The sequence below is a fragment of the Netta rufina genome (genome assembly GCF_964035555.1).
Source record: "Netta rufina genome assembly, chromosome: 21".
Lineage (NCBI taxonomy): Eukaryota > Metazoa > Chordata > Aves > Anseriformes > Anatidae > Netta > Netta rufina.
Genome location: NC_140145.1, coordinates 7,048,502 through 7,075,668, shown reverse-complemented (window position 1 = coordinate 7,075,668; position 27,167 = coordinate 7,048,502). Strand labels below are relative to the sequence as shown.

General features: G+C 59.5%; 1 protein-coding gene across 2 annotated transcripts in view; it reads left to right on the top strand.

The window, feature by feature from the left end:
• SMG6 (SMG6 nonsense mediated mRNA decay factor) overlaps positions 1–27,167 on the top strand; it is a 105,067-nt gene that overhangs the window by 29,363 nt on the left and 48,537 nt on the right. For both annotated transcript variants that reach the window (XM_084299723.1, XM_084299722.1), the window contains exons 11-12: positions 20,443–20,559; positions 21,076–21,244. In XM_084299723.1, coding sequence (XP_084155849.1) covers positions 20,443–20,559; positions 21,076–21,244 — 286 coding nt within the window. The remainder of the gene's footprint in view (positions 1–20,442; positions 20,560–21,075; positions 21,245–27,167) is intronic.

Here is a 27,167-nt window from a genome sequence, read left to right as displayed (position 1 = left end):
GCGTGGCTGTGGCCTTCCCGGCGCGCGTTGCCTGCCTGACCTTGCGCTGCGAGCTCGCAGTAGCAGGAGGAGATCCTGGGGGTCTGGGGCCAGCGAGGGAGGTCTGTCTGAGAGCCTCTTCTTCCCCTGCTGTCTGGGGGGAGATATCTCGTGGGGCGTGCGCTTCCCTCCCTCTCCTCCCCTGTATTTCCAGGTCTCCGGAGCCGCAGCTGCTCCTGAGAAACTCGCGGGCTCGCCCCGGGTCTGGTTGCTGATGAGTTCCTGATGCTGGGATCCGGGGGTGCTGCTGGCAGCCGGGGGGTGGGGGGGTGGGCAAAGCGCTGGTGGCGTGGGGAATTCGGGCACAATTTGATGTAGAGTTGGCACACGGTTCTGAGCACCGGTTTGGGAACTGGAAAACAGGAAGCATTAACAAGCAAACACTCAAAGTAAACACTTCTCTTCTTCCTTGGACTTCATGCCTCACACCTTCCCGGCCCTTTGCTTGGTATCAGCTTCCCCCGTTCTCCGCGCATTACGCTCGGTCTGTCCCGATTTTCAGTGGAGCAGCAGGCAGCACAGGAGCTTGGAGACTTGTGGGCAGCAGCTTCTCTCTGCTCTTTGCTTTTTGCTCATTTTCCTTTGTCCTGGCAGCGGTTCCCTCCATCACCCTGTCTGCAGTAACGTCCCCTACGCATCCCTCGTCGCTTGCGGCTACCCCTCTCCTAAATCTGCCTTTGCAAGATGTCCCCTTGCTCGACGGGCTGCCTTTTTGGGGTGCAGCGGGGTGTTTAAACCCTTTTCAGAGCCAGCTGCACCCAGCTGTGACCAGCACGTGGCGTTTCACGGCCTCCTCCCATGCAGGTGCCGGCTACGTGAGCGCCGGAGCCGCGTGCATCCCACCGGAGCAGAGCTGGTCACAGCCGCCTGCGAGCAGCCAGGCAGCGCTGGGAAGACCCCGGGAGATGGCTCGGGGCTGTTGTTCTCTCTGACAGAGGAAGCCGAAGAATTCCCACATGAAATGCATGAAATGTTCCCCCCGCGGTGCAGCACCGAGCAGCGCGTTCCTCCCGGTGAGCCCGACCTCCCCGTCGTCCGCGGGGACACGCGGCGAGGGCTGCCCGAGCTGGCTGCCTCGTGGCAGGAGATTGGAGGTGTGAAAAAGCTGCTTCAGGACCTCGAACCGGGGCGGTGAGGGTGCCCACCCGTGGGAAGGAGGCACAGAAACGTGGGTGCGCAGTCGCCGGAGCGCTCTGGTGCCGGAGGTTGGTGACCGCCGAGGTTTTGGGGCTATCCTGAGCTCCAGCTGGGGCGGGCCCTTTCACGGGGTGGCCCTTTTAACAGTTTGGTAGCCATCTGCACAATCAAGTTGCAGAGGAGCTTTGGATCCCTTTATCCCGACCACAAACACTCCAAGAATTTTAATTTTTTTTTAATTCTGTAATTTGGGGAAATAAAACTCTGGTTTCTGAAAGGCCTAATTGAAGCCGTGCTTGCGGCAGGGGCATCTCGGTGAGGGGAGAGGGAGAAACCCCCTCCCAGCCCATCTGTGCCCAATTTACTCCGATCTGGCCTCTCTGAGGCTTTTTTTTTTTTTTTGCTTTTTTTTTTTTTTTTTTTTCTTTCTCTCTCTCTTTAATAATTTGTTTTATAATTCCTGGAATCAAACCCATCTCAGACACACTGTTTTATTTTACTGTATTATTGGATTATACTTCCTATAAATCACTGGATGTTATTCATAGGCCACCACCAGAATAACTTCCCCTCTCCCCCCCCTTTTTTTATTTTTTTTTATTTCCCCCCCCCCCGACGGGGCCGCATTCCTAACAAGCGCGCAGCAAAGTGGGGGCGCAGCGCGGGGCACCCTAGAGACGCTTCCCGGAAATCCCAGCAAATTTGCCTGGCCGCGGGTGTGAAGCATCAGGGCTGCAGCACCTGGATGCCTTCTGGCACTCGCGGGCCCCGGCGCGTTGCTCTGCGTGGAGTTTGTTAGGGAGGTCGGGCTTAGGTGGAAGAGGGGAAGGAAGGGGGGGACGGGGGAAGCCATATGTGCATCCTCAGCACATGCCGGCGGTGAAGCCGAGTCCCCCGGGGCCGAGCAGAGTCGGGGCGCGGAGGCACGGCGAGGTTCTGGCTGAGGAGCGAGCAGGCAGCCGGCCCTGCTGCCCGGAGGGGGTTTTCGGCAGAGCCCGGAGCCTGTTTTGGGGCTGTTTTGGGGCTGTTTTGGGGCTAGGGCGGCGCTCCCGCTGCCGGAGTGCACGGGGAGGGTTTGTGGAGGTGGCCGGGGTCGGGCTGGGCTTTGCTCACAGCCCTGCTGGGGGAAAACAAGGTCGGCTTGGCTGTCTTAAACAAGGTTGGCGAGGGGAGCTGTAAGGGCTGATGAAGTGAGGGAGGGTTGCGTGCCGCTCCCCGCTGCGGCTTCGGTGCAGAGCCACTGGTGCCATCGCAGCAGCGTTGAGTAAAAGCTGCCTGGCTAACACGGAGCTGTCGATCCGTGTTTGAGCATCCCCTAACTGCAGTTTTTGCAAGGGTTCGGTGCCGTGCACGGCCCGGCCTGGTAGAAAACCTGACGTTGATCTCGCCTAAATCTTTTTGGTAGACGTGAGAAGGATCCCCAGGTCGGCGGGCATCACCTGCAGCTTCTGGCAGGCACAGGATTCCCTTCCTTCTCCTGCCATGTACCTTCAGCACCCCGGCCTGGCTTTAGGGGATGCATCGACCCCAAAGGCCCCCAAAAAATCAGCCTGTGCTTCTCACACGCGGCTGCTCCACTCCTGTCCTGCCACCACGCACGGCCCCGCTCGGAGCGGAGCGCGTTTCGCTTTGCTGACCGCAGCTGCTCGGGCTTCCGAGCTAAAGCGTAAACCCTTAAAATATCCCCGGGGACGTTGCAGAAGCTGGTGGTGTCTGCCCTCGGCGGCAGAACCGGGCCTCGTCTCTGACCATCTTCATGGTTCTGGTTTGGTTTCCGATGGCTGGAGCCTGGCTTTGCTCAGAGCTCGCTGCAGCGTCAGAAAAAGGCTCGGCGGAAGCCCGTAGCGCTCTGCTGCTGCAGCCACATCTCAATGGCTTCTCTTGAGGCTCTAACCACATCGCGCAGGTTGGAGCAGGCAGGAGGTGCTGGGAGTCGATCACAAGGGAGCCCGGCGCATCTGAGGGAGTTTAAAAATAAAGCAGTGCTGTGGACGGCTGCCTTGGTTTGGTGGAGTTTTAAAATTAGGCACAAAACAAAGCGTAACAAACCTCAGGCTGCAGATAGCAGAAGCAGCAACTTGATCTTCCCCTGTCTGGGGAGCAGAACTGACTCATTTTCTCATAGTTTGCCTCCTCGCGTGGCAAATGGGTGCTTCACCGGGGGGCAGCCGGCCCCGTGGAGCTGGCACCTCTGTCCCCACGGCACTGGGGGGACTGCTGGGGGCTGAGCTGCTGGAGCCGGTGCCCGGTGGGAGCCCGAGGGCTCTCCACCTGCCTGGGGCCTCGGTTTTGGTGCAAAGGAGGTTGTGTAATTGGCTTTCTGAGGGCTCGTCGTGCAGCAAGCGCGGGCTGAAGCCTCTGTCCCGAGGTGTCGAGCGTGCACCTGGCAGCCCCGGCGTGCCATTTCCCTGCCAGACTGCCTGGCCCTGGCGTCAGCGAGGTGTTGTTAAGGCAGAATGCCTCCCGAGGCCTTTCAGCCTGGAGGAACCGCTCGTTAAATTCATCCTTCCCCTCCCGTCGTGGCGCTGCTCTTCTCATTTCCCTCAGGTCCGAGCGTGAAGCAGGGGAGGAGGAAACCCAGAGGAGGAGCACCCAGGCCCGGTCTCCATCGGCCTCCCCGTGCTCCCGTGGAGTCTCTGGAGAGAGCACAGGTACGGAGAGCTCCGTGCGTGTGCGCACAGGGCTTTCACCCTCCTTCAGCTGCCCACGGGTGTTCCTGGCCATGCCTGGGCTTCTCCACGTGAGCGGGGAGAGCAGCGCCGACGCGGTGCGGGTGTGCGTGACCGCGCAGCGCACGCTTCCTGCGCCGCGCCGGGCTGGCGCTCACACGGAGCCCCGCGAGGGTCACGCACGTGTCCGGAGGGTGGTAGCTGTCCCTCCAGGGCTGCTCCTCCGAGTGCTCGGAGAGCTGGAGGTTGGCACAGCTGCCGGGAACTGCAGGCGCCTTTCCTTCGGGGGAAGGAAGCTGTCTCAGCCTTTGAAACACATCAGAAAAGCCCAGGTAAAACGCTCTTGGCCCAGACGTGTCTTCAGAGCCTCGCTCTTGGGCTCTTGAGGCTGGTGGCAGCAATGTTTAGACCAAAGTCTTCCTTTGCTTATTCCCCTCTGTTTCCTGTTTAAAAGGCAAATTGTCACATATTTGGGGATTTATTTACCGTAATTGGAGTTATTTTCCTGGCTGCTGGCTTCTGCCCTCTGATGCAAGACTCCTCAGCGAGCCGTGTGTGCGGGGCCCACGTGATTTTTTTTTTTCCCCCCTGCCACCAGTGCCAGCAGGAGCTGCACCGCGCGGCGCGCGGCAGGGAATTTCCACTCGCAGTTCAGGTTTCTGAAACCTAGCCCCGTCGGCTTCGGAGGCAAGAGCTCGAGCGAGGCTTTTGTGGCAGGGAAGGGGAAGGTTTCCAGTGAGACCGAGCGCCTGCCGGTGTGTCAGACTCTCCAGTCCTGCCCTCCAGCCCCGAGCGTGGTGCGAATTCCCCGGGGAGCGGCGTCAGCTGAACGCCCCGGGGGCTTCTGCCCGCTCCTGGAGCGGTTCCACCAAACGCAGGGTGACACCGGGGTCTCAGGGTGACACCGGGAGATCTCGTTTCAGGGCAACAAAGGGAGAGAAACGCTTTGTAAGCACAAAGCCCGAGTCTCCTTCCCCGCCAAGCTTCTGCAGCCCCACGGCAAGTCGCAGCAGGGCCGGGGAGGCTCGGAGGGGCTCGCTGGCTGCGGTGCCACCGGGGCCTGGGCTCGCTCTGCCCGTGCCGAGACTCGGCCCCTGGTTTTTTTTCGGCAAGTGGGAAGAGGCAGCGCTGCCGTATGAAAGGAGAGGCAGGAAATGGAGTGCTGGCACGCAGTGTCCGGCCGTCCTCCTGCTGCGAGGCGAGAAGGGAGGTGCCTGACGCGGCTGTCCTGGGGCTCTGCCTCGCCTCTGCTTTGGTGTGTGCAGCGCGAGGGGTGCGAGGGAGCGGGAGCGGGGTCACCCCAGGTGCAGCGGCTCGGGGAGGCTTCAGATGTTCGTACCGTGACAGGAAATCCTCTCACTTTTAAAGAGATGTTTCTGCCTCTTTAATGTGCGCTGCGCCTTTGATTTCCTCGTGCTTCTAAGCAACGCCGAGTCAATTACGGTATTTCTATTTAATTCTCTGAGAGAACGCTGGATAATTAGCCTAATTATGGCGCTTTGTGAAGTTGTAAAACTCTTGATTGAGCTTGTGGGGCTGTTTTATTGCCTGCCAGGTGGAGGCAAGGAGGGCTGCCTGCCCCGTGCCCGTGCCCTGTGCGGGTTCAGCTGCAACCTGGCAGCTCGGTGAGGTTCATCACCTCCCAGCGGGGGCCGTGGGCTCCTCTCCTGCCTCTCCCACACGTGTGTCTGTGGCTAGAAGGTGGCCCCAGTGCAGGTTTGTGTATGGAGACCTTTGATTTTCCCTGATTAGTGCCTTCCCTTGACCCCGTGTGCCCGTAGAGCGGGCTCTTGGCAGCAGGGTGCTGGCTGTACTTACACCCAGCCTTCGGGACTCGCCCTGGCTAACGGGATGCTCGCCCCGCCTCGCAGCCAGGACAGGAGGGAGCGGGGCCGTTTAACCCCAGGTGAGTGGCAGCACTGATTTGAGGTGCTTCAGGTAGCAAAGGGCCGTGTTTGGCACTGATGGGTGCGGCGTGTGGTGGCTGCTGGTAACGTGGCCATGGGGCCAGCTGGCAGGCAGCATGCCGAGGACACTCGTAGCCATCCCTCCTGCCCTTGGCACGCGTCCTGCGGCTGGCACAGGCCTCCAGAGTGCACTAGGGTCCCTCATTCCATACCCCCGGCGGCGTAAAACCCCCGCCCCAACTCCTCACCCTGCCTCCATGAACTCTTGGTGCTTCTCCGCCCGCTCCCCCGGCACAACCCCGCAGAGGAGGCGCCGGCTGCCGAAGGCGCCTTGGGAACGGCACCAACCCTTCATAGCCAGACCCGGGGAAACCGAGGGGCTGCCGAAACCTCACTCTCGGTGCCGACACCGGGGGGGCCCCCCCGGGCGCTCCCGGCTCGCCTCGGGGAGCAGCGGAGCAGCGCAGAGCCGCCACATGTGCCGGGGGCTTTCAAGGCAGGCGCGGCGGAAGCGGCCGCTCGCGGGCCCATCTGCAGCGGGGCTGCGCGCGGGGCTGGAGACGCGCTGCAGCTGGTGCGAGGCCCTGGCAGCGCGCGCGGAGCTGCTGTCTGCTGGGGTTTACTGCTGTCTACGTTGAAACATGGCTCGGGGAGGGGAAGAGGGGGGACGGAGGGGAGGGGGGGGGGGGGGGTGAGGGGGGTCGGTGGCACGGTGCCAGTCCCCGTTAGCCTGGCCTTCTCGTTCCTCTCTCCTCCTCCTCCTCCTCCCCGCTCCCTCCATGCTTTAAAGTCACATTTCCAGGCCAGACATAGAATTAATCTCTGGGCACTTCACATTGCTGGCAGCGCAAAGCAGGATGTGGGATCTTTTTTTTCTCTCTCTCTGCGTCTTGGCTGACTTTTTTACCTCTCGAAGAATTTGGAAGGGCCGTGAGATTCCCCCCGCCCCCCCTCGCCTCAGTGCCGTGCAGTTTTTCAGCACGCTGATCACCCTGCTGTGGCTTCACCCTAATAGATTTCATATGCTGACACAGTTGACATCAGTACCAAACTATTTTACATGTGATCTGGTGTATTTCCTGAGGAAATCTGCAAGATATTTATTAAGAACTAATAAAATAAACCTCTCCATGAGCTTTTAGGTAGTTTTCAATTTTTCATGTCTCTCTCGTTTCCTCTTATCAATGAGTTTCTATTTTCTCCCTCCTCTCTGACCATTGCAAAAGGAAACAAAAATAAATGTTTTAAAACCGTTCCTGAATGGACACTGGGAATAGTTCTGTAGTGATGTATTAGCAAAGTCGTATTTTTAGTGCCGTATTGTCAGGACTAAAAATATCCCGCTGCAGTGCATCCTTTTTATAGGTCTTTGTGTGTGTGTGTGTGCGCGCGCGTGTGCGCGGTGCCTGGTGTACGACTTTGCACCAGCGTGGAAAGCTCAGCCTTTGTACTACTGCAGCCTCGCCTCCCCCGGCGCAGCTGGACTCCATTAGGCCTCGAAAATTAAAGTAATCCCGCTTAAGAAAGAAAAAAATTAATCAATCTAGCAGAGCCGTGGCTCCCCGGCCCAGCCCGGATACCTGCGTGGCAGCCCTGCTTTGAGAGACTCCAGCAGCCCCGGGGCCGCGGGGGCTGCAGCGCGCTGCGCCCGGCGCTTCTCCCGCTGCGTCCCCCGGCGTTCCCCGGCCCCGCCGTCCGTGCCGCCGAGCTCTCGAGCCGGGAGGGAGGGCCGGGCTGCGTGTTGCAGTCACCTCCGGGGTTCCTGCTCGTTTTTCATTCTCAGGAAGTCCTCCGGGGCCGCGCTGGGCGAGCGGGAGCGTGCGCACGGAGGAGCTGGGAGCGGGCTGTTGGAGCCCGGACGCTTCACGTTTTGCGGAGGAATTTGTACATTTCTGCTGGTTTGGCCTACGCTGCTGTCTCTTTCAATTAACTGTAGCTGTAACAGAGAGCCGAAGGTGGGAGCCGAGCTGGGGTGGTGCCTTCCCTCCCTTCCTCCCTGCTCGGGGTCCCCCCGCTGCGGGGGCTGATCCCCCCCGGGCACGCAGCCCCGCGGGGAGGCGCAGCGCGGAGCCACGGCTCCCTGCCACACGCGACCCGTGCGGCCGTTTCCAAATAACAATTTCATCCCCTTTCCAAATAACAATTTCGACCCGCTTCCAAATAACAATGTCATCCCCTTTCCAAATACAGTTTCACCGCCCGTTCACGCCCACGGTACCGGCCCCGAGGCCAGCCTTGCGTCACAGGTAGCGGGGTGCCGTGCCTTGGGGAGGGGGGGGGACACCACAACGGGCCCCGTGCGCGGGGCACTGGGAACCGGTGCAGCTCCAGCCAGGAGCTCTCCCCCTCTTCCAGCTCTCGTCTCCTCTGAGTCACTCGCTGCTCCTCTCGCGGGTGCCTCTCTTCGCCGTCTGCTGCCGTCTGGAGAGCCGCAGCGCTCCGGCTTCCTGTAGAGCAGTTCAGCGAAAGCAGTAATTAGGGCCCGTAAAAAATTTATTTTATTAGCGAGAAGTGTCGGTGGGTAATTGGCCATAATTTGAACCCAGCCAGATTGGAGATTCATATAAAAAAAAAAAAAAAAAATAAAGCACAGCGATCTTTTTACCAGAAACGCCGGGGCTGTTTGTTGCTCGTGAGCCCTTCCAGGGGTGGCTGGGACGGGACGGGACGCGGGACGGCGGCTGCGGGAGGGCGGCAGGCAGCGAGCGCCTGTGCCGTACCCGTCCTTGAGGGTGTTTGACACTGGCATGGGAAGAAAGGAAACCTTGTTTTCCAAGAACTCTGCTCTTTCTCAGCTTGATAAGCATTTAAAAGAAAAGCTGCACAATTGGAATTGGCAGAGCATCCTCATTCTTTTGTCTGTCTGTTTATTTTTTTCCCCTCATCCCTCGACATGTGCGCTACAGCCCACGGTTACTGCACCCCACAGCACCGCGGGCCTGGAGCTCTGCAGGCTCGCGCCCAGCTCTGCCCGCCCCAGCCTGGCTCTTTGAAGCCTGGCAGGGCCGTGGGGATCCGGCCCCCTCCCCGTGTCGGGGGGCACCGGGTGTTCCACCAAAGGTGCTTTTCCAGCCCCTTTCATTCCCCTTTTAAATTTTAAGGCAGCAAACCCAGGGCTGTGCCTCGACTTCGGGTAGAGGTTTGGGACCCGGGCTGGCTGCGCCGCACGGCCCCAATCCTTCGGGTATTTCTAGGGGTGGCTCTAGTGGTGTTCCTAGCGGGTCGGTGCGGAGAGGGGGCTGCCCGTCGGCGGCGTGTCTGGGACGATGCCTGCATCTCCTCGCGACCGGCGTGTGTCAGCGATTGGCGAGCGACCCGCTCCACTCAGTGCGGGCGGCCGAGCCGAGCCCCTGCGCACATGTCACGCCGGGGTAACGCCGGTGGAACCGGAGCCGGGAGTTACTTCAGGTTACTAGTCCTGGTTGTTGCTCGGGGTAAGGGCTCGGGGCGTTGCTTCAGGTTAGTAGTGCTTGTTTGCGCTTGGCAGCCCGGCCTGGAACCCGGTGTGACTGTTTCCCGAGGAATATTTTTGGTTTGAAAACTGAAGGTCAGCAGTTCGCGAGCGCCGCGCCTGCAGCCAACTCTGTGGTTCGCCTTGTGCCACTGGGCCAGCAGCACTTGAAGTCCCGATCAATTGATCTGCAACAATATGAAACCACGGACGGTGCCTGCCAGATAAAACTCCCCGTCTCGCCCCGTTTTCCCCACCCAAAGTGTCTTTCTGCCCGTATCCCCTTTCTCGCTGCCTGTCTCCCTCCCTCCCTCTCGGCTGTGTATTGGACTTTTTGTCTATCTTTTTCCATCTCTCTGTCTCTTTTCATAACAGTTTTTAATAATGTTTTAGTTAGTTCCAGCCTTTTCCCTCAATGGATCCCATTGGAAAATGCATTTGAAAGGAAACAGTTATACACTTCCCTTCCTTTGAAACTCTGCTGGCACCTTTTCCAGTGCAGTAAACCATACAACATGGATTTTCAAAGTTTCCAAACACAGACATGCTGGCGTTAAATTTATGAAAAAATATTTTATTCGGCTGTATAGTAACTACGAGTCTCCGAGCTGCTGGTCACAGTGAAATCGAAGCTCGCTTTGGAACTGCAACAGGTTTTCAAATCTCTGCAGGAAACGGGGCGGCGCTGGCCCGGCAACTCGGAGGGGTGCCGGGGTGCCCGGGGCAGAGCCCGGCGAGCTCGGGGCTGCTTCTCCCCGCAGACGGCGGCGTCGGGAGCGCCGCAGCAACGGTAGCTGCGGGGAGCTTCACGGTCATGCCAATCCCATCTCAAGTCACGGGAGAAAAGAGGAATTTGGCATCAAAGCGTTACGCCTTACGCTTGTTAGCGACCGTAGAAGGTTAAAGCTTTTTAGTTGCTCCGGGCTGAGCCCGGTGGCAGGGGGCTCAATCATCCGTGTGCGCACACGCTGCAGTCGGCGCGGTGGTTGGGGACCCGAGGCTCCGGCTGGGTGCGCGTTGTTGGAGCGCTGAGATCATATTTTCTAATATCGGGGCTCGGATGTTAGACTTCCTGGAACAGTTTCCCTGTGTGCTGTGGGTTTGTGCCTGTGGTTTCAGTCCTTCCAGTAGGGAATTGCTCACTCGACACCTGAGAACCTTCCTTTGCGTGGCACTGCTCTGGGCTGATTTTTTTTTTTTTTTTTCTTCCAAATTTCCACAGGAGAAGCACGTGGCCCCCGTTCACCACCAGGGACTGGCCGTGGCCGCGTGCGTGCCCCATTGCCAGGGGGCTCCTCGGAGCAGGGCGAGCCTCAGAGCTCGCATCCTGCAGCACTTCACTCGCTCGAGGTGTGCCGTGATGCAGATAAGAGCTCCTGCGATAGAGGGGATGATAACGTGGCAAAAAGATCCCATGCTCCGTTTTGCTTTTCTCCTTTCGCTTGTAAAATTCCTTTTCCTGCCCATGGGAGTTTCCCAGAGAAGTCACTGATGAAGTGTTATCGCTATCCTCAGTGCTTCGCGATGCGCAGGGAGAGCTGGACAGTTCGGGTCCGGATAATTGGATCGCAGAAGCTCCCTGGCTTCTGTCTCAAAGCATCTCCCTTCTGGGTGCCTTTCGGCACGGTATCTCTAAAGCCTACAGAGAGCAGCTGAGATATTGGGGAGCTAACGGGTTTTCTAGGTTTGGAACGCTCACCTCGAGGCAGAGGAGATGGAGGTACCCTAAATACACGGTCCTTCCTGGGCTGTATTCATTCGTTTCCAAAGCAGAGCTCGAACTAGCTGCAGTCGTGGCTGTGTTTGCCCCTTGCCTGCAGATCTGATCCCCAAAGTGTCACCGGGGCCAGGCAGCAAGCGAGGGACGTGCAGGTCCCGGCCATATCAGCGCGGTGTGGTTCAAATGATCCTGGGTCCCCCTGGAGGAGCGGGACCGAGGCGAAGACAGAAGCTGCTCGAGCCCCCTTTGTCCCCAAAACACGGCTGTTTTCGGCAATCCCCAGCCTTACTGAGCACGTGCGTGTTTCAGCACGTGAGGAAGAGGTTTTTTGGGGACCACTTGTTTTGTGACAGCTGAAATTGGCACCTCGAAGGGGGAGAAAATGCTACGTCGTTAGGGCTACCTTATAGCGTGTCGGCGCCATGGGGTTGACTCGAAGTTGCACGGACAGCTCTAAATCTCGTATTCCTGACCTCTGGATGCTCGATTTTGTGTTCGTTTAACGTTTTTTTTATTGCTGTGTAATTTGTAAGCAATTCCCATCATCTTTAGAAAAACGAGCTCAGGCCGACCTCAGCTGGGATCCTCGGTGGGTGCCGAAATTTGGATCAACCACGACGGCGTCTGCCCCATCCGGGCGTTACGTCTGGGTGTTGGTTTGGGGCTGGTGTCCCGGAGAGCAGGCTACAGCCCCGCTGCTACCGCATCCCCTCGCTCCTGCTGCTCCAGCACCCTTCTTCTGCCTGTTGCTCCCTCTCCTTTGTCCTCCCTCGGTTGCTTTCCCCTCCCGTTGGCCGTCCCAGCGGATTAACCCGGCTGGCACGTGCGAGCTGTCTGCTAACACTCAGCTTTTCACCCCTTGGCAAAGTAAGGGCGGAGTGAGGTGGCAGAAGGCACGCCCAAAGCCCGCAGCCGTCCCCTGCCAAACTTCTGGTTCCTGCTCCGAAGTGTGAAGGTGCTGGGGATTTCACTGAAACGGCCGAAGCATTTTTAACTTGAGAAGAACAATATATTTTCCCTAACCTCATTCTGGCAAATGGCTGAACCTCTTCAGATGAAATTTTCCCCATAAATTTCGCTCGAGGAAAGCTTTTGGCATGGGGGATCGCCGCCTAAATGGTTAAAGTTTGGCGAAGCTGTTAGGAACTAAAAACAGGGTCTGACAATGGAAAGTGTTAGGTAAGCTTCACTGTAGGCACGGCCTCGGGGCTCTGCCCTTCTTGTAGGAGCGTGGCTGGGGGTGACAGGCCCAGGTTTTGCTTTACCTTTGGCGTTTGCTTTGCGAAGTGACAGCCTGGAGGCCGGGTCCCGCAGGAAGCTGTAAAAAGAAGCGCAGCGAGTGAAGGTGTTGAAACAGAAGCTCCTCACCTTGCTGCTCCTGCCCCAGCAAAGGCGGCTCGCTGCGAGCGCTCCTGTCTGCAGGCACTTTGCTCTCCGCTTCTGCTCCAGGCACGAGGCTCGCCCCGCAGAAGGCAAGTTGCAGGCTGTCCGCTCGCCTCGGCTGCCAAAAAAAACCCCGTGCCCACCTCCGGCACCGGGGTAGGGGGAGCGGCGAGGCTGCCTCGCGTTCGCTGCGATTGTCCTGGTGAAAGCGCACTCGGGGCTGGAGTAAATCTCTCGGGAAGCCCTGTTCACACCTCCTCCCCCGCTGTAAATAACATCTGACACAATTATGGCCGGGCGCACGCGGCTGCTGGGTGGGATGCTCATAGCAGCTTGCCGTGCCTGCTGCGTGCACCGAGCCGGGCTCCCGGGGCAGTGCGTGTGCTGGGCACCCTCACCGGCCATGAGTTCCCTTGTTTGGGAAAGGGTGAAGGACCCGAGGACCACGCAGACTGAGGACAGGGTATTTTTTTAATGTATTTTTCATTTTGCATCATCCTGCCCCGCTGCAGCGCGCCTCTCTGTGTTTCCATCATCCTCTTTTTTTCTTCTTTTGGCGTACCCCTGCCTTGTGCCCCGCTCCACCCAGATGTGCCGTGCCCTGCTCGTCTTCGGGCTCTTTCCCCTTGGAAACCACTCCATCCCCACTCCACTCGTGCATCCTGCAGCAATATTCCCTCTGCAGCAAGAGCCAGCTGGTGCCGGGCTGGCCCAGAACTCTCTCTATATATGCTGAGGAGCTGGCTTGCCAGCTCGGCGGGGCACAATTTCTCAGGAGCTAGCCAGGAGCCGTGTACATTTGGACGTGGCAGCCTTTGAGCTGCCAGACGGGTCAAATCCCTGCTGCTGGTTGCTGGCAGGCAGGAGCAGAGCTCCGGGGATTGCGCAGAACCTCGGGGCGAGCGTTCCCAAAGTCCTGGTGTCAGCTCTCCCGTTTGGAGCAGCCCTACTGAAGGCGATGCTGGGAAATAATGTTTTTTCTGGTGATTCCCCAGGCTTTATCAGTCCGGTGAGTGGGTGTCTTCAGCCCCAGCTGGCTGCATGGGAATGGCACATCCTGGTGCGGAGACGGCTAACAAAAGCTGTCGTGAACACGGATCCGCCACCAGCCCCGGTTAGCAGGGGTGTCTGTGCCACTCCATGTGATGCTGCGTGTCCAAAAGCGACTCCTGCAGCCTCACCGGGGCCGCAGGGGGCACACCAGGCTCCCGGCCCCGCCGCCAGGGTCAGGCCCCCCGAGCGCAGGGAGCTGCGAAGTGCGGCTCGGCGCAAGTGGAAACGGCTTCAGTCGGTGTTTTGACTGATGGGTCTTTTCAGGAAATTTCTGAGAATAACAGTTCTAAAAATGGCTGCTTCTTTCCACTGATATTTCCTGGAAAAGGCCGCAGTTAATTTTAAACCACTATCCTTTTCCCTTTTCAAGTGGAAATGGCTCTGTGCTTGTCCTCAAGGCTAATGTCACTCTCTCTGCCCTAACCTGAGCCGTGCAGTGGAGCAGGACCACGTGCTGCTGCCCGGGCTTACAGGACCACTTGGTCCTCCAGAGCTGCAGAAACGTGTTTTTTTTGGGGGCACACACGTGGCACGTGTGCCTGCTTTCCCCGTGGAAACAAATAACCACCTCTCCCTGAGTCATTTCAAACCAACGTTCTTTGTCAGCGACTCCTGAGCCGCCCTGCGCACGCGTGACAGCCGCCTCTAAAACCATTCCCTTGCTGAGCCCGCAGCCCTGCTCTTTGGGGGTCAGGAGCACGTCCCGAGGTGGTTCTCACACCCCAGGCTCCATCCCCGAGTGTGGCTTTGGGGTTCGGGGACAATCGTGGCTCTGGGGTGAGCCGGAGGGGGCCGGCAGCAGCCCGGGGCAGCCCCTTTGTGCCAGGGGCAGCACGGCTTCCTCTGCGGCTCTCGGGCAGGCTGGCTGCTTCGGGTTGGGAATATGTCATTAATTTTTATACCTTCCCCTGTAAACCATCGACCCTTTTTATGATGTCATGAGGGATTCCTTAATTTTGCAGCTGCTTCCTGGTTACGTCAGAGAAGAGCCTCCCGTCCTCGAGCCCAGCGCTGCAGCCCAGGCCGGCTGGAAACAAATGAAGTGTTGAATATCTAATGGCTTCCACAGGGAGAGCTGCTCCATCCTCCCCAGGCCCCCAGCATTCCTCACCTCGCAGGCCTCCCTCCCCTGGACGAGCTGGGGTTTCGGCACGGAGCAGAGGGAGCCGCGGGCTCCTGGGCGGCTCCGGCTGCCGGGGGAGCACCCCTGTGCCATGTGGGTCTGGGTGCTGCAGCTGAGACCCCCCCCAGGGTCTTTCTGCCTCTTTTTGGGGAGAAGTGGGTGCGGGGAGATGGATTTGGGGGCTTCCAGGTGGTGGCTGCAAGCCGAAGGTCGCTTCGGGAGGGTTTCAGCCCGCTGCATGCGGGTGGTGGCATCCAGCTGGGCCGTGTCCCGACCGCCACCTCCAGATGCAGAGCTGGGGAGCACCTTCCCAGCAGAACCAGCCAGCGTTCCCAGGATCTCTGCGGGGCATTAGCCAGGGCTGGATGAGTGCATCTGGCTTCCCAGGCTCTTTGGGGGGGCAGACGGGTGCGCGTGTGACTCGCCGTTCCCAGCAGAGAGCTGGGAGTGCCCGTGACTCACAGATCCTCATCGAGGGGGCGTCAGGGAAATGCCCTGCAGCCCTGAGCATCCCTCCCCGTGCTTCTGCTGCTTTCTGTCTTCCCCTTCCACCGCCGGCCTTGCCCGCTTCCTGCAGACGGCCCCGGCCCCGCCGGGCAGCCCCGGAGCCCTGCCAGCGCCGCGTCTGGCGGAGGGTGACTCACGGGGAAAACTCTGCCGCGTGGCTGAGCGATAAGAGAGCAAACAAAACGGCCTTCAGGTGGTGTCAGCCCAACGCTGAGCGGCCTCTCTTCTTCCCCGCAGGGCAGCAGCCTGCTGGTGAATCAGCCGTCTGTGCCGCCGAGCCGCTGACACACCACGCAGCGGGCTTTGGGCACGGCTCGCCCGCGGCCCCGGGCTCCTCCACCTCTTGCATCCCCCCCCGGGCAGCCCGTTTTGTCGTCCTCAGCACTGTCTGGAGACCCGTTTGCTCCATTGCCTTCGTGTGGGGTCCTTTAGGGCCTCCCCGGGGCTCAGCTGGGGGCTCAGAGCGCGTCCCTGCTGCCGGCCCGGCGCTGCTCCAGGCTTCCCGGCCCCGAGCAGCAGCTCAGGTTGGGCAGGACGGGGAGGCCAGCGTGGAAAGCGTCTCGCTGCAATCCTCCTGACCCTTGGCTGGATCCGATGGCCTCAATCAGAGCGATCTCTTCTGGCTGTCGGGGCTCTCCTCCACCTCTACCTGCAGCGGAGCAGCCGGGAGCCTTCACCTCCAGCCCTCCTGCCCCGTCCCCGCGAGCACCCCTGCGGCCAGGGCCACGCGGTGCTCTGCCCTGGTCGTCCCTCGCAGGATTTCCTCCTGCACATGGCACTCGGGTGGCTGTGAGAAGCTTCCTCCTGCAGATCCCCTTCCTCGGCCGGGCTGCCCCTCGCATCGCCGCCTCTTTTCCCCTTCCCATTTCCTGCGGCTGGTTGCGTTGCCCGGACAGAGCTTTGGCATCGCTGTTTTGTCCACCCTAGTGGGAGAGGGGATGTGTTTATCACTTTTCCTGGAGATTATCTGTTTAAGCACTCTCTGACAGTTACAATAACAAGGGCAGCGCGTTGTGTTTCCCAGCAAAAGGACACTCGCTGCTGAAAGATGTATAGCACTAATTAGAAATACATAACATCCGGCCACATGGCAGCCTTCTCCCGGCCGCTCCATTTCCTGAGCTCAGCCGACTTTGACGACAGTTGGTTTATGTTTTCCATGAATATAATGTTCTCAGAGCAACGCAAAGTTCTCCCCGGTACAAAAAAATCCCCGCTCTCTCTGGCTCTCTCCCCCCTTTCTCCCCTCAGCCTTCCCCTCGCGCCGCAGGTAGATTTATGGCTGCAGAGAGCCCGGGTCGGATCCTGCCGCCGGCTGAACCGGAGCAAAACTCGCAGCCCGGAGCCAAGAGCCCAGGTAGGCGCTCGCAGAGGGCGCTGCCGCAAAGGAAGCTGCCTCCTGGTAGCAAAACACAGCTCTGGGTGCAGGCCGGTACCCAGCTGGAGACAAAAACAACATTTCCTCCGTGCAGAGGAACAGGAGGGCTCTTCTGCAGCGCAGGGGGGTTCTGGCGAGCTTCAGAAAAAAAGCAGCCCGTCCCTTTTCCCCATCGTTTTTTTCTCCGTGCTCGCAGCCTGATGCTCAGCAGCTCCAAATTTTTTTTTCTGGCCTGTCCCCTCTCCTTCCTCTCGATGGTTTTTCGGAGGTCCCCGTGTGCTGGATGGGAGCAGGGCGGCTGCTGTGCTGTGCGTAACGCAGGTCAGGTGTAAGGGTGGCTGGATGTAGGAGCAGGAGGACGATGGAGCACGCTCGGGGAGGTGAAATCGTAGAAGGTTTTAGCTGCCGAAATTAATTCCTATTGAATATGGAAAAAGTGCCGTGTTTCAGATGTTTCTAGCCCGGCCAAGCGTGGACAGATTTCTAGTAGGACAGGAAAACTCTCTGCTAAAAAGGTTATTCTGCAGCAAAATCGCAGAGCCCCTTTCCAGGATTTGCAGTTGCTCGATGAGCTCAAGGAAAAGGTTGTAAGTGGTGTTTTTTTTTCTAACAAGGGTAAGCCACTATCTTGTTTCCTAGCCTCGCTCTCCCGAGTAGCCCAACTGTTTGGGCTAAAGATTTCCGGATGAATTCAGGCTGAGACAGGCACCCAGCACGGAAACTTCAGCTCCCGATGGTTGGAGTTGGAGCCAAGTGGAAAAAAAGGGGCTTACGAGCGGCTGGTGGCAGGCGGGCTGCTGGAAACCCTGCCTGCACGGCTGGCAGAGCTCAGCTCCTGCTGCCCAGTCCCATCCCTGGTGGATTTGCAGCAGGCTGCAGGGTTCTCGCTTATTTTCCTGGTGCAAGAAAACAGAGCTTTATAAATTCAGCTTGGGAAACGTGGGGTAACGCAGATACACCAGGCTGCTGCTCCGGGCTGCCAAGCGTTTGGTGATGGCTCTGCCCTAAAACACCTCCTGCTCCCTTCCTGCGCTTCAAGCTCCTGCTGGCACAGCTGATGTAGTGCTGCAGGTGATGGAGAATCGGGGCCAGCTCGGGAAAGCTCCCAGGAGGTGGGGTTTGGGAGCTCAGCTCCCTGCTGGGCCATGGTTTTTTTTTTCTAATCTCGGTGTGAGCCGGTGGCAGGGGCTGTTTGATACCAAACGGGAGCGTTTGCCTGGTTGTAGGGGGGAAGGTGGAGGGGGAATTGGCCCCTGCTGACACTCCTGGTGCTGTGCTCGGTGATCTCCTGCACGGGGTCGCTGCTGGGGCTGCTGGTGGCACGGCAGAGCCTCATTGCCACCACCCTGGGGCAACTGGGGAAGCAGATCCGGCAGTCACAGGCTGTGCCCTGCCCGGAGCACTCAGGATCTCTGTGCCTGCACTTGGCTCTCTGGCAGCTGATGTCCCCGGGCTGTGCTGGTGCTGTTTGCCTGCAGGGACAGGAGTCACCTCAGCGCCACTGAAGCCTCTGAGAACGTCTGGTTTCATCAAGTTTACATCCTAATGCATCGTGCTTTACGAGCAGCACAGCCCAGCCCAGAGGTAACGACGCTTCACGGGCTCCAAAGCAGCGAGCCATCGCTCCCACACCCCCTTCAGCAAAAAAAAAAACAACTTTCACGAGCTCTCTGCCCTCTGCTCATCCCCTCACCCTGAGCAATTTCAGTTGCACGGGCAGCTGGGGGTGTTTTTGGTCTGCCCCCCTCCCAGTCCCCTTTGTCGCACGGTCGGGAGCCCTCGCTCCCAGCTCTCGGCTCAGTGCGCGCTGTGGCTCCCTGCCTCCCGAGACGAGTGGTGAAAAGGCACAGAAAGTGACTCCTGATTTATGGGGCTCTCCTCTTTTGTCCTAGAATTAAGCTCTTCACAGCCTTTGCTGGCAGGGCTGGGAGCTGCAGCGCCGGGGCACTTTTGGAGGTGGGGAGAAGCACCGGCCGTGCTCTCACCTGGGCTCTTCCCCTGCCCTGCGAGGACTCGAGGAGGCTCCTGGGCTGCACGAGCCTCTGTGAAATGAGCCTCACAAGCCTGGCCAGGGGGTGAACTTCCAGGAGCAGTGGAATTGTTTGATTTAAGGGCTGGGTGACAAGGAGGCTGAGCTGGAGGGCACTTTGGGGGGGACGGCGAGTCACCCGGAGCACGGTGCCCGCAGCCCCTGAGGTGCTGCCTGCCCAAAGCCTGCCAAAATGCCTGGGGCTTTCCTGGCAGCACAGCACCCACGCCATGCCCTGGGGACCCGGTGGCACTCAGGTAGCAGCGTGGTGGCCGTGGTGCTGCCCCGTTCCTGGAGAAGAAGCGGCGAGTCCGGCATCACCGCGACAGGAGGAGGGAGCGCGGGGAAGACGACTGCAATTTCTTGAGCTGGACCGCGGCCAGAGCGCTGCGACTAACACTCTTAATTGTGGGAAAGGCTTCATGAAAGAGATTTACTGTCCCAGAGTGGTCACATCTCCAGTTTTATGTTTCCTCCAAAAGCTGACGGCCCTGCAGCACGGCACTTCCTACCGGCGGCGCTCTGCGGCACCGGCTCAGCCCCGGCCCCGGGAGCAGAGCACCCTGCTTGGGCTGCCGGGGGCTCCCGGTGCCACCCTTGGTGGTCTCCCTGCCAGGTGCTGAGCTCGCTGCCTGCTCTGAGAGCTGGCCAAATGAAGTCTGCAGCTGATCCTGCCCTTCCTACCTGTGTTTTCTAGGTGCTTTTTAGTCTTTCCTTTTTTTTTTCTAGTGGTTTTTAACCCTCCCCACCCCATCGCTCTGAAATAATTTACACTTAAAACCCCGTTTTAAGTTTGTTCTCCGGGCCTCAGGCATTTTGCTAGTGCCAGCTGGAACGGGGTCGGTGCCGTGCTTTAATCCTTCTGCCCCTCGTGCTTTAATCCTCCTGCCCTTCTCTCAAAGCCCTGAACCCTGCTGCCTGCACACCGCTGGTGCTCGTCTTGATGGTAGCAGTGCCTGGGAGCTGGGCTGTGCTGGGGGCTTTCTCCCCATCCCAGCTCTGGGACTTTGCTTGTGTGGGCACCGGTTCCCAATCGATTCCTACATGATTGCGTTTGCTGTATGAAAATGAAGACCTCGAAAAGCTTCCTTGGCTTGTAACGGCCGTGCCTGCGGGGTGAGAGGTGGGAGCCCTGGTCGGCAGAGGGTGATGGAGCCGGCAGTGGGTGATGAAGCTGACAGTGGGTGACACATGAGCTGGCTGCAGGTGACACATAAACTGGCAGCGGGTGACATGAGAGCCAGCAAGGTGCTGCATCCTGCACCGAGCAAGCAGCAGGGGCTGGCAGGAGCCCTCCGGGCACCTCCCGTCCCCATAGACCACAGCTCCGCTCCTCCCCGCAGCAGCTCCCCTGCATCTCGGGAGAGGATGCAAAGCAGGAGCAGAGATTATTCTCAGGGCAGGGGCTGCCCGAGAGGCTCCAAATCTCCCTCCTGGCCCGGCGTGGGCAGCCTGGCACGCCAGCAGTGCTCCGAACCTCGCGAAACGCGACCCACGCCCAGCTCCAGGCAGCTCCCTGGAGCCAGCGCCCCGCCGCTCGCAGCAGCCTCAGAAGTGGTTTCTGGCTGGGTGTAGATGTGCCGAGGGGATTTGCTCTCACTCCGAGAGCGGCTCTGTTTGGAGGAGCTGTGGTCGTGTGGCATCTACTTGAGTAACTGCGGCAATTAAGCGCTCTTGACAAGCTGTTGTGTGACTGCTGAACTGAGGGGAGGAGCCCCCTCCTCAGCTGCTGAGGTTACAGCTCCAGCAGGGAGGGAGATCAAACAGGCAGCTAATTACCCTTTTAACACTTACCCAAACCCCCTCCTCCAGGGGAAGGCCTGGGCTCCAAGCAGCAGCTTCCGTGCTGGTAGCACCTCGGGGCACGCCGTGGGCAGCGCGACCCCGGCCTCTTCACCAGAGCTGCCCCAAAAACCACATTTTTTCCCTTTATATGGAGCAGCGGGGCCCAAGGAAGGTGCGAGCCGAGGATTTACTCATCCCGCACCACGCGGCTGCCCAGGTGAAGCGAGGAGGTGGTGTCTGAGCTCTCTCTCTGTCCCGCAGAGTGCCTCTCCGAGGACTGCCGCTCCGTCATCCAGGAGCAGGCCACGGCCCTGGGGCTCTCCATGTTCGCCCTGCTGGTGAGGCGCTGCACAGACCTGCTGCGGGACTGGGCGCAAGGTAAGGGGCTGCAGCAGGCCCTGAGGGAGCCTGGTGGGGTTGGGGCCCTCGTTCCCTGCTTTTTGTAGGCTCCTTCCACTCTGCTGGGGCAGAAACCGGAGGGTTTCTCCCCCGGCATCCCAAGCTCTGCCCTGCTTGGAGCTGGCTTACCTGGCAGGAGGGCACACCGTGTGTGCAGGCAGAAGTGTTTGGATGAAAGGGAGAGACACGGGGCTGTAGGGAAACACCCCAAAATTGGGATCTCAGGATCTCCGGGGATCCCACACCTCTGTGGCCAGCACACTGACACCCAGCTGCCTTCAATAAAAGAGATTGCAGGCATCCCAGCTCCCCCCCTAGGCTGGTCCACAGCTCTGCCTTTTCCCTTGCTTTCCATTTGCTTTTCCCTTGCACCTTCAGGGCTGGGATTTTGGGATGTGTTGTCCCTTCCCTGTTCTTATCCGTGACGGAGAGACTGCCTGAGCCTGGCTGCCGGCTGCAGCACGCTGCCTCAGCTCTCCCATCTTGTGTTTGCAGTTCAGCCACAGGAGGTGGAGCAGGAGGATGAGGAGGATGACATCAAGGTCTCTGCCTTGCCCCAGGACCTGAAGGAGCTGCTCCCCAGCGTCAAGGTGTGGTCGGACTGGATGCTTGGCCACCCGGACACCTGGAACCCTCCTCCGACCTCTCTGGAGCTCCCCAAACAGTACGTGCATCCATCCCCTGCTCTGTCTTGTGAGGTCTGCATCCCCCCTGGGCTCCTTGTGGCTCCTTTTCCCCTCACTCATGCTTGCTCACTGACACAAGCACAGCTCCCCCCCAGGAGAGGCTCCCTGTGCAGGGATGCCTGGTGGGGATTTGTCACCCTCGGTGACACGGTGACTCCCTCGGTGAGGACAGGCAGCCAGCTCTGGATGCTGAGAGTGCTGGGGGGGAAAAGCAGCAATGAGGGGGGTTCTGGCAGGTGTTCCTTGCTTCTGGGTGCTAGGAGGTGACCAAGGCTTTTACCTAGTGCTTGGGCTGCGTGCTGTGGTCGGGATACATCCCCGCTGGGTGCCCTGCTATCCCGTTTTGCACGGCACACACATTTTGCTGCCTTTTTCCTGGCTGAAACAGGCAAAGCTCGGTGAGGCTGGGCAGGCCTGGAGCAGCTTACCTGCCCCAGAGCTCCCAAACTCACCTCCCTCCTCCTTCAGGAACAGCTCGGCTCTACCCCCGCCACGCAAAAAAGAGTTAATTTCCTAAACTGGCCGATTCCAGCCCATTAGTCCATAATGCGGACTAGGCAATTTGCATATTTTTGGACAGAAAACCGAGCGCAGGGGCCAAGTATGGAGTATGCGAAGCTGTGTCTGAGCATGCTCCGTAGCTGCTTTCCCGCAGGATTTTCCATCTGCCTCCGGTACTCCGGATCCAGAGCCTGAAATCACGTCTTATTGTTAATCCAAAGGAGCCAGAACCCGGGGTGATGGGAAGGCGCATTAAGAGTAATCCAGCAAAGTGGCTTAACCATTAATGGGTCCCCGCTCCGTGCGTCAGGTCCAGTCCCTGCTCTCCGAGTTTATTGCCTCTACTCCAGTTCTTTTTCATTTGGCTGAGGAAATGGAAATCTCACACAGGAAGTTCTGGGCCTCATTTTGTGGAGATGGAGTCTGTTTTCTGTTTGTCGGCTGCTCGGTGTGGGACCGCTGCCTGCTCATGTGAACTGCTGCCCATCTTTGGGCAGGAACTCAAACCGGGATCCGTCACGTGCGCCTCTCGGCACCAATCCCCCCCTTTCCCCTCGCGCTGCCTGCGCAGGGAGCCGCCGAGCCCTTGGCGACGGGCAGCCTCGAGATGGAATTTCTGATCGGGCTCGCGCAGCCAGCGCTCGGCGCCTTCCAGGGCCCAGCTGCCTCCCCCTGCTGCGGGCTGCGGGCGAGGGCCGCGGCCCCCCGGGCTCCTGGAGCAGGTGCAGGCTCCTGCTCGCCCCTCGAGGCTGGAGAAGGCTTCGGGCACAGCCTGCCCCGCGGTGCGTCGACGTGGGGAGCGGTGGGCACGGCCCCGGGGGCTCTGCTCTGCAAGGTCCTGGCTTGCCCAGGGTCTTTGTCCCGTCCTCACAGGCTCAGCTGCTTCCACATCTCGCGTGTAGGGTGGCTGAGCAGCCCTTCTGCTTCCTTGCTTTTAGGGCAGGGCAGCCTTCCAGGGGTTTTCTCTCAGTTCCTTGCCCCCTGGCCCTTTGGCTTAGCAGCAGCGTGCCGTGCCCGTGGCAAGGACACCGGCTGCTCTTTCACCCCGGCCTTTTGTGCTGGCCCAGCATCACGTCCCCAGCTGTTGGGGGGCTGGGACAGCAGGACAGACCCCCACGGACAGCTGAGCTTCCCTGGAGGCACAGGTAGTGGGGAACAGCAGGGAACCAGCTCGTGGGCATGGCCTGGGGCTTGCTGTGCTTTCCCTGGAGGTAGGAAAGGAGCCGGGGAGCACTCGGTTGGTGTTTCAGCTCTCTCTTGCCACACGCCAGCTGCCTGGCCTGGGGCTGCTCGGTAACCAGGTGGAGTCACCCAGCTGAAGGGTTTGGGTAGGAGCAGCTTCAGAAAGCTCAGAAGTCAAACGGGGCAGAGCAGCAGGCCTGCAGGAGGAAGCCAAGGCTCGTGGGCAGGGCGAGCATGTGAGGAGCAAGCACAGAAGCCAAGCTGCAGAGCTGCGAGGAAGGGGCCTGTGTTTTTGTACACGTGCTCCGTGCCTCCCGGGATGGGGCTGTGCCACCCAGGTCCCTGTTTCTGCACCAGGGCCAAGGGAGAAGCTGGTGGGAGGCACTGAGACCTCGCAGAGCTCTGCTGCCACAGCTTTTGGTGCCCCTCGGGGTGACGTGGGTGCAGAAAAGGGACAGTAAAAAAAAATAAAATAAAATAAATAATTAAAAAAAAAAAGACACAGGCTACTTAAGCACAGAAGCACCCTGCGAGGATGCCACGAATGTGCTAAAGCTTCTGGAAAAAACAGGCCCCGTACCCACCTGGCAGCCCACCAGGAGCAAAAGGCCTGGCCCAGAGCTTGCATCAAAGTGCAGCTCGTCCGGGGCCAGCGGCGCTGCCAGAATGACGGCCTGGGCTCGGGGCCAGCGGGGCAGCTTGTCAAACCTCCGCCAGAGCCCGGGGCCCGAGCTGCTGGGGCTCAACGTCCCGAGGCCTCCAGCTCGTGCTGGGCTCACCACGTTCATGCTCGCCGGTTCTGGGGAAGCGGGAGAGCTGGGGGACTTTGAGAACGCCTAAACTCAGCCCAGCTGTGGCAGTTGGTTTATTGCTTTCAGCTGGTACTTGAACCCGGGTCCTGGTCTTGGAGTCTTTCCCAGGTTTAATCCCCGGAGCTTTCTCTGCAGCTGTATGACACTGCGCTGACCCCGAATGAGGATAGGAAAATAGAAACGGTGCCAAGCCAGAGTCTCTTTTTCATTTGGAGTCTGGCTGTCTGCCCATGACCAGGGTTACATAATGGGAAACATAGCTGGGGCTCTGGAGAGCCCGCGTTTCACCACGCTGCCCAGACCTTCGCATTCTGATGCTATATATCTTCCTAATTGTAGCTCGGATGCATTTATCACACTGCTGGATTTGAGTCCTTACAATAAAAAAAAAAAAAAAAAGCAGCGCACCAAATTCCTCCGCTCGCTGCTTTCCCCCTCGGACGGAGGCGGAGGGGAAGGTGCAAGGGGTGAGCGCGGTGCCGAGCCACGTGGGAGTGGGCTCTGCGGGGCTGGAAATGCTGCTCGGGGAGGCTTGGTCGTGGGGTTTTTTGTCTTGGCAGCGAGGTGGGAGTGAGCAGGCATCCCCTCCCGAGCTGGGAGAAGCTGCACCTCTCCCAAACTCCCTGCCCCGGCACGTGGATCCGGCTCTCGGCCCCACCCGGATAAGGGCTGGGGCTCAGGGGATGCCTTGGGAAATGGGTTTAGGCTGCGAGGCCACGGAGAGGTCTTGGGCTACTGAGTGTGTTGGGGAGGCAGAGCGCTTCCTTCCTCCTCTGCCTCTTCTGGAGAGGCTCAGCAGGTTTTCCGTGGTCCTTTTTCCTCTGTTTTTATTTTTATTTTTTCCTGTGGTCCTCTTTTCTCTGGGTTTTCTAAACCAGGAGCTATACCTAAGCGTGGACACCTCTGCCTCGGAGCAGCAGAGCCCCGTGAGGGTTGTGTGTCTGGAGCAGGCTGCTTGCAGCTCTCCCAGCTCCTCTGGCTGCACGCAGCTGCCTTAAAACACGTTTACCTTTGAGCACACCTCGTGGCAAGCATCGTGCCAAAGTCCAAGCAGGAGCCGTTGATGCAGCAGTGCATCAATGTGCATCTTGCAGACCTGCTGGTGCCGTGCAGGGATGGGAGGTGAAATAAAGGGGTCTGGAGGAGCAGGGAGCAGTGCGTTTCCTAAGGCACGGAGATGAGCAGCAGCCGGGGTGAAAAGTGAGCCTCCAAGGAGGCTGCTGTCGTTCCGGTGAATCCCTCTCCTCTTGAGACGTGTGGCTGAGGAGCTGAGACAGGCAAAAGCTGGGCACCGAAGAGCAGGGCTTCTCCTTGCTCTGTTTTGTTGCTGTTGGAGCTAAACGAAACCCAAAAATCGATAGGGAAGCCAATGGCTCAACAGATAACCTGCCTCGGGTCCAACCCCGGAGAATCCGCGCTCCTTTGGTGCTGGAGCAAAGGGCCTCTCGGTCTGCGGAGCCTGTCTGCAAGCATTTAAAAATGGTTAATTTGAACCGCGTATGAAATGAAATCCAAAAGCTCTGAGCACATTCGAGGGCTTACCTTCCCGGAGAGATCTGCCAGATCTCTCTCATCGCATCGCTCTTGTGCAGAAGTGTCACCGCGATGGCAGCTCCCGCTGGGGGAGATGGACGGGGCCGGAGGCGAGGGTGCCAAGACCTTGCTGGAGTTTGCGGGAGACGAAATGGAAAATCCCTTTCGCAGACGTGAGCCTTGTTAGTAATGCTGGCCACCAGAGTTTCCCTATCAAGACATCAAAGCGAGGATCCGGAGGTGTCTCGGTAGCGTAAACCTGGCCGAGAATGAAGGTGAAGGCGAGGGAAGTAGGAGCCAAAAGGCTCCTCGGAGAAGGGCTCTGCTTTAAAGCAGAGGCTGGCTGGGGGCAGACGGCGTGCCTTTGGGCGAGGAGAGCGACCCTGCAGCTCTGCGGGCAGCGTCCTGGGGGAGGGATGGGTTTGTGGGGCACCCGAGTGACCAAAGGGACCGCGTGTAGGGCAGAGAGGGGCAAAATCGTTGGCACCATGGGGCAGAGGGGCTCGGATGCTGTCCCCTCTCCACCCACAAAAGCTGTCCCCGCATCCACGCGCGGGACACGGCCGGTGACCTCTTTAGGGACGAGCTCCCACCCCGAACCCCTTTTGTCCTTTCCAGCGGAGCTGCTTTTCCTCCGGCTTCCCCTGGGCTGAGCCAAGGGGGGTGGGAAAGAGGAAACCTGGGAGCGGGACACGGAGCCCGGTGCACGGCGTTGGGGCTGGCTTCTCGCAGAGCCCCGGGAGCGCGCCAGCCCAAGTCGTTTGCCATCTGCGCGGCAGCGCGGCTCTTGGCGGCTGGGGAACACAATGCAGGGCTTCTTTCGCTCCGCTCTTTTCCGGGTTTGTTCTGCAGCTGTGGAGTTTTTGAATGTTAGTGTTTAAACAAGCTGGTATTACACAGGAAATGGCCACCTCCACAGGCCCCCGCAGGCTTGTAACATGGGGTCATTGTACTTGATATTAATCACCAGGCGGCCCGCTCCCCCAGCGAAGACGGTGGCTGCGCAGCGCCAGCCCCGGCCACCGGCGATCCAGGCTCGCTCCGTGCCCCCCGTGGGCATCTCCCCGCTGCCCTCTGCTCCTCCCCACCTTGCTGAGTGTCCCACGGCCCCAAATGTCCCCTGTAATCCCAAGTGGGAGCCGTCCCCACGCCGAATCAGCGCGGCCACCCCGCGTTCCCCCGCGCTCGGCCGCGCACTTGTGCGGCTCCCCTCGTCCTCGGGCTGCGTCCTGTCGGCCTGCAGCTGGGCTGCGCTCGCACTGACAGCTACATTAAACCTGGAATCCTGAGGCAATAAAAAAGAAATTAACTCTTATTTTTTTTTCCCCCCCGTCCTGGGGGGAGAAGCAAATGGAAATGCGTCCGCGGGGAAGCGAGCGAGCCCCCCGTTCGGAGGAAAGACCTCGCGCTCACCCCCTCCTCGTTTCCTCGGTTAAAAGCTCTGGGAGCCCCGGCCGTGTACCTGGGAGCTGCGTGCCTGGGCTCGGCGTCAGAAATTCGGCACCTCCCTCCGTGGAGGGAGGCCGAGGCCGTGGCACCGCGCAGACGGAGCCCTTCCAGGCGGCCTGGCCTGCGGGGGCTCGGCACGGTGACACAAGCCAGAAGCGCCTGGCTGCGGTGTGCTAGGAAGGGGCAGCAGGGAGAAGGCTCCTGGCCGGGCTGCCCGGGGCTGGGTGACCTGCAGCAGGAGCAGGAGATCCGCAGGGAGCCCTGGCTGGGGCGGGTGGCAGCCAGGAGGTGCTCGTGGCGGTGCCGGGGGGCGCCCTGCAGAGGGGGAACCTCTCCAAAAGGGAAGGTTGAAAACTTTCGGACCTGTTGTCTGTGTTACCTCCAAGTCGTAGGAGAAAAGCAGAGCAGAAACGCCAATTTCTGC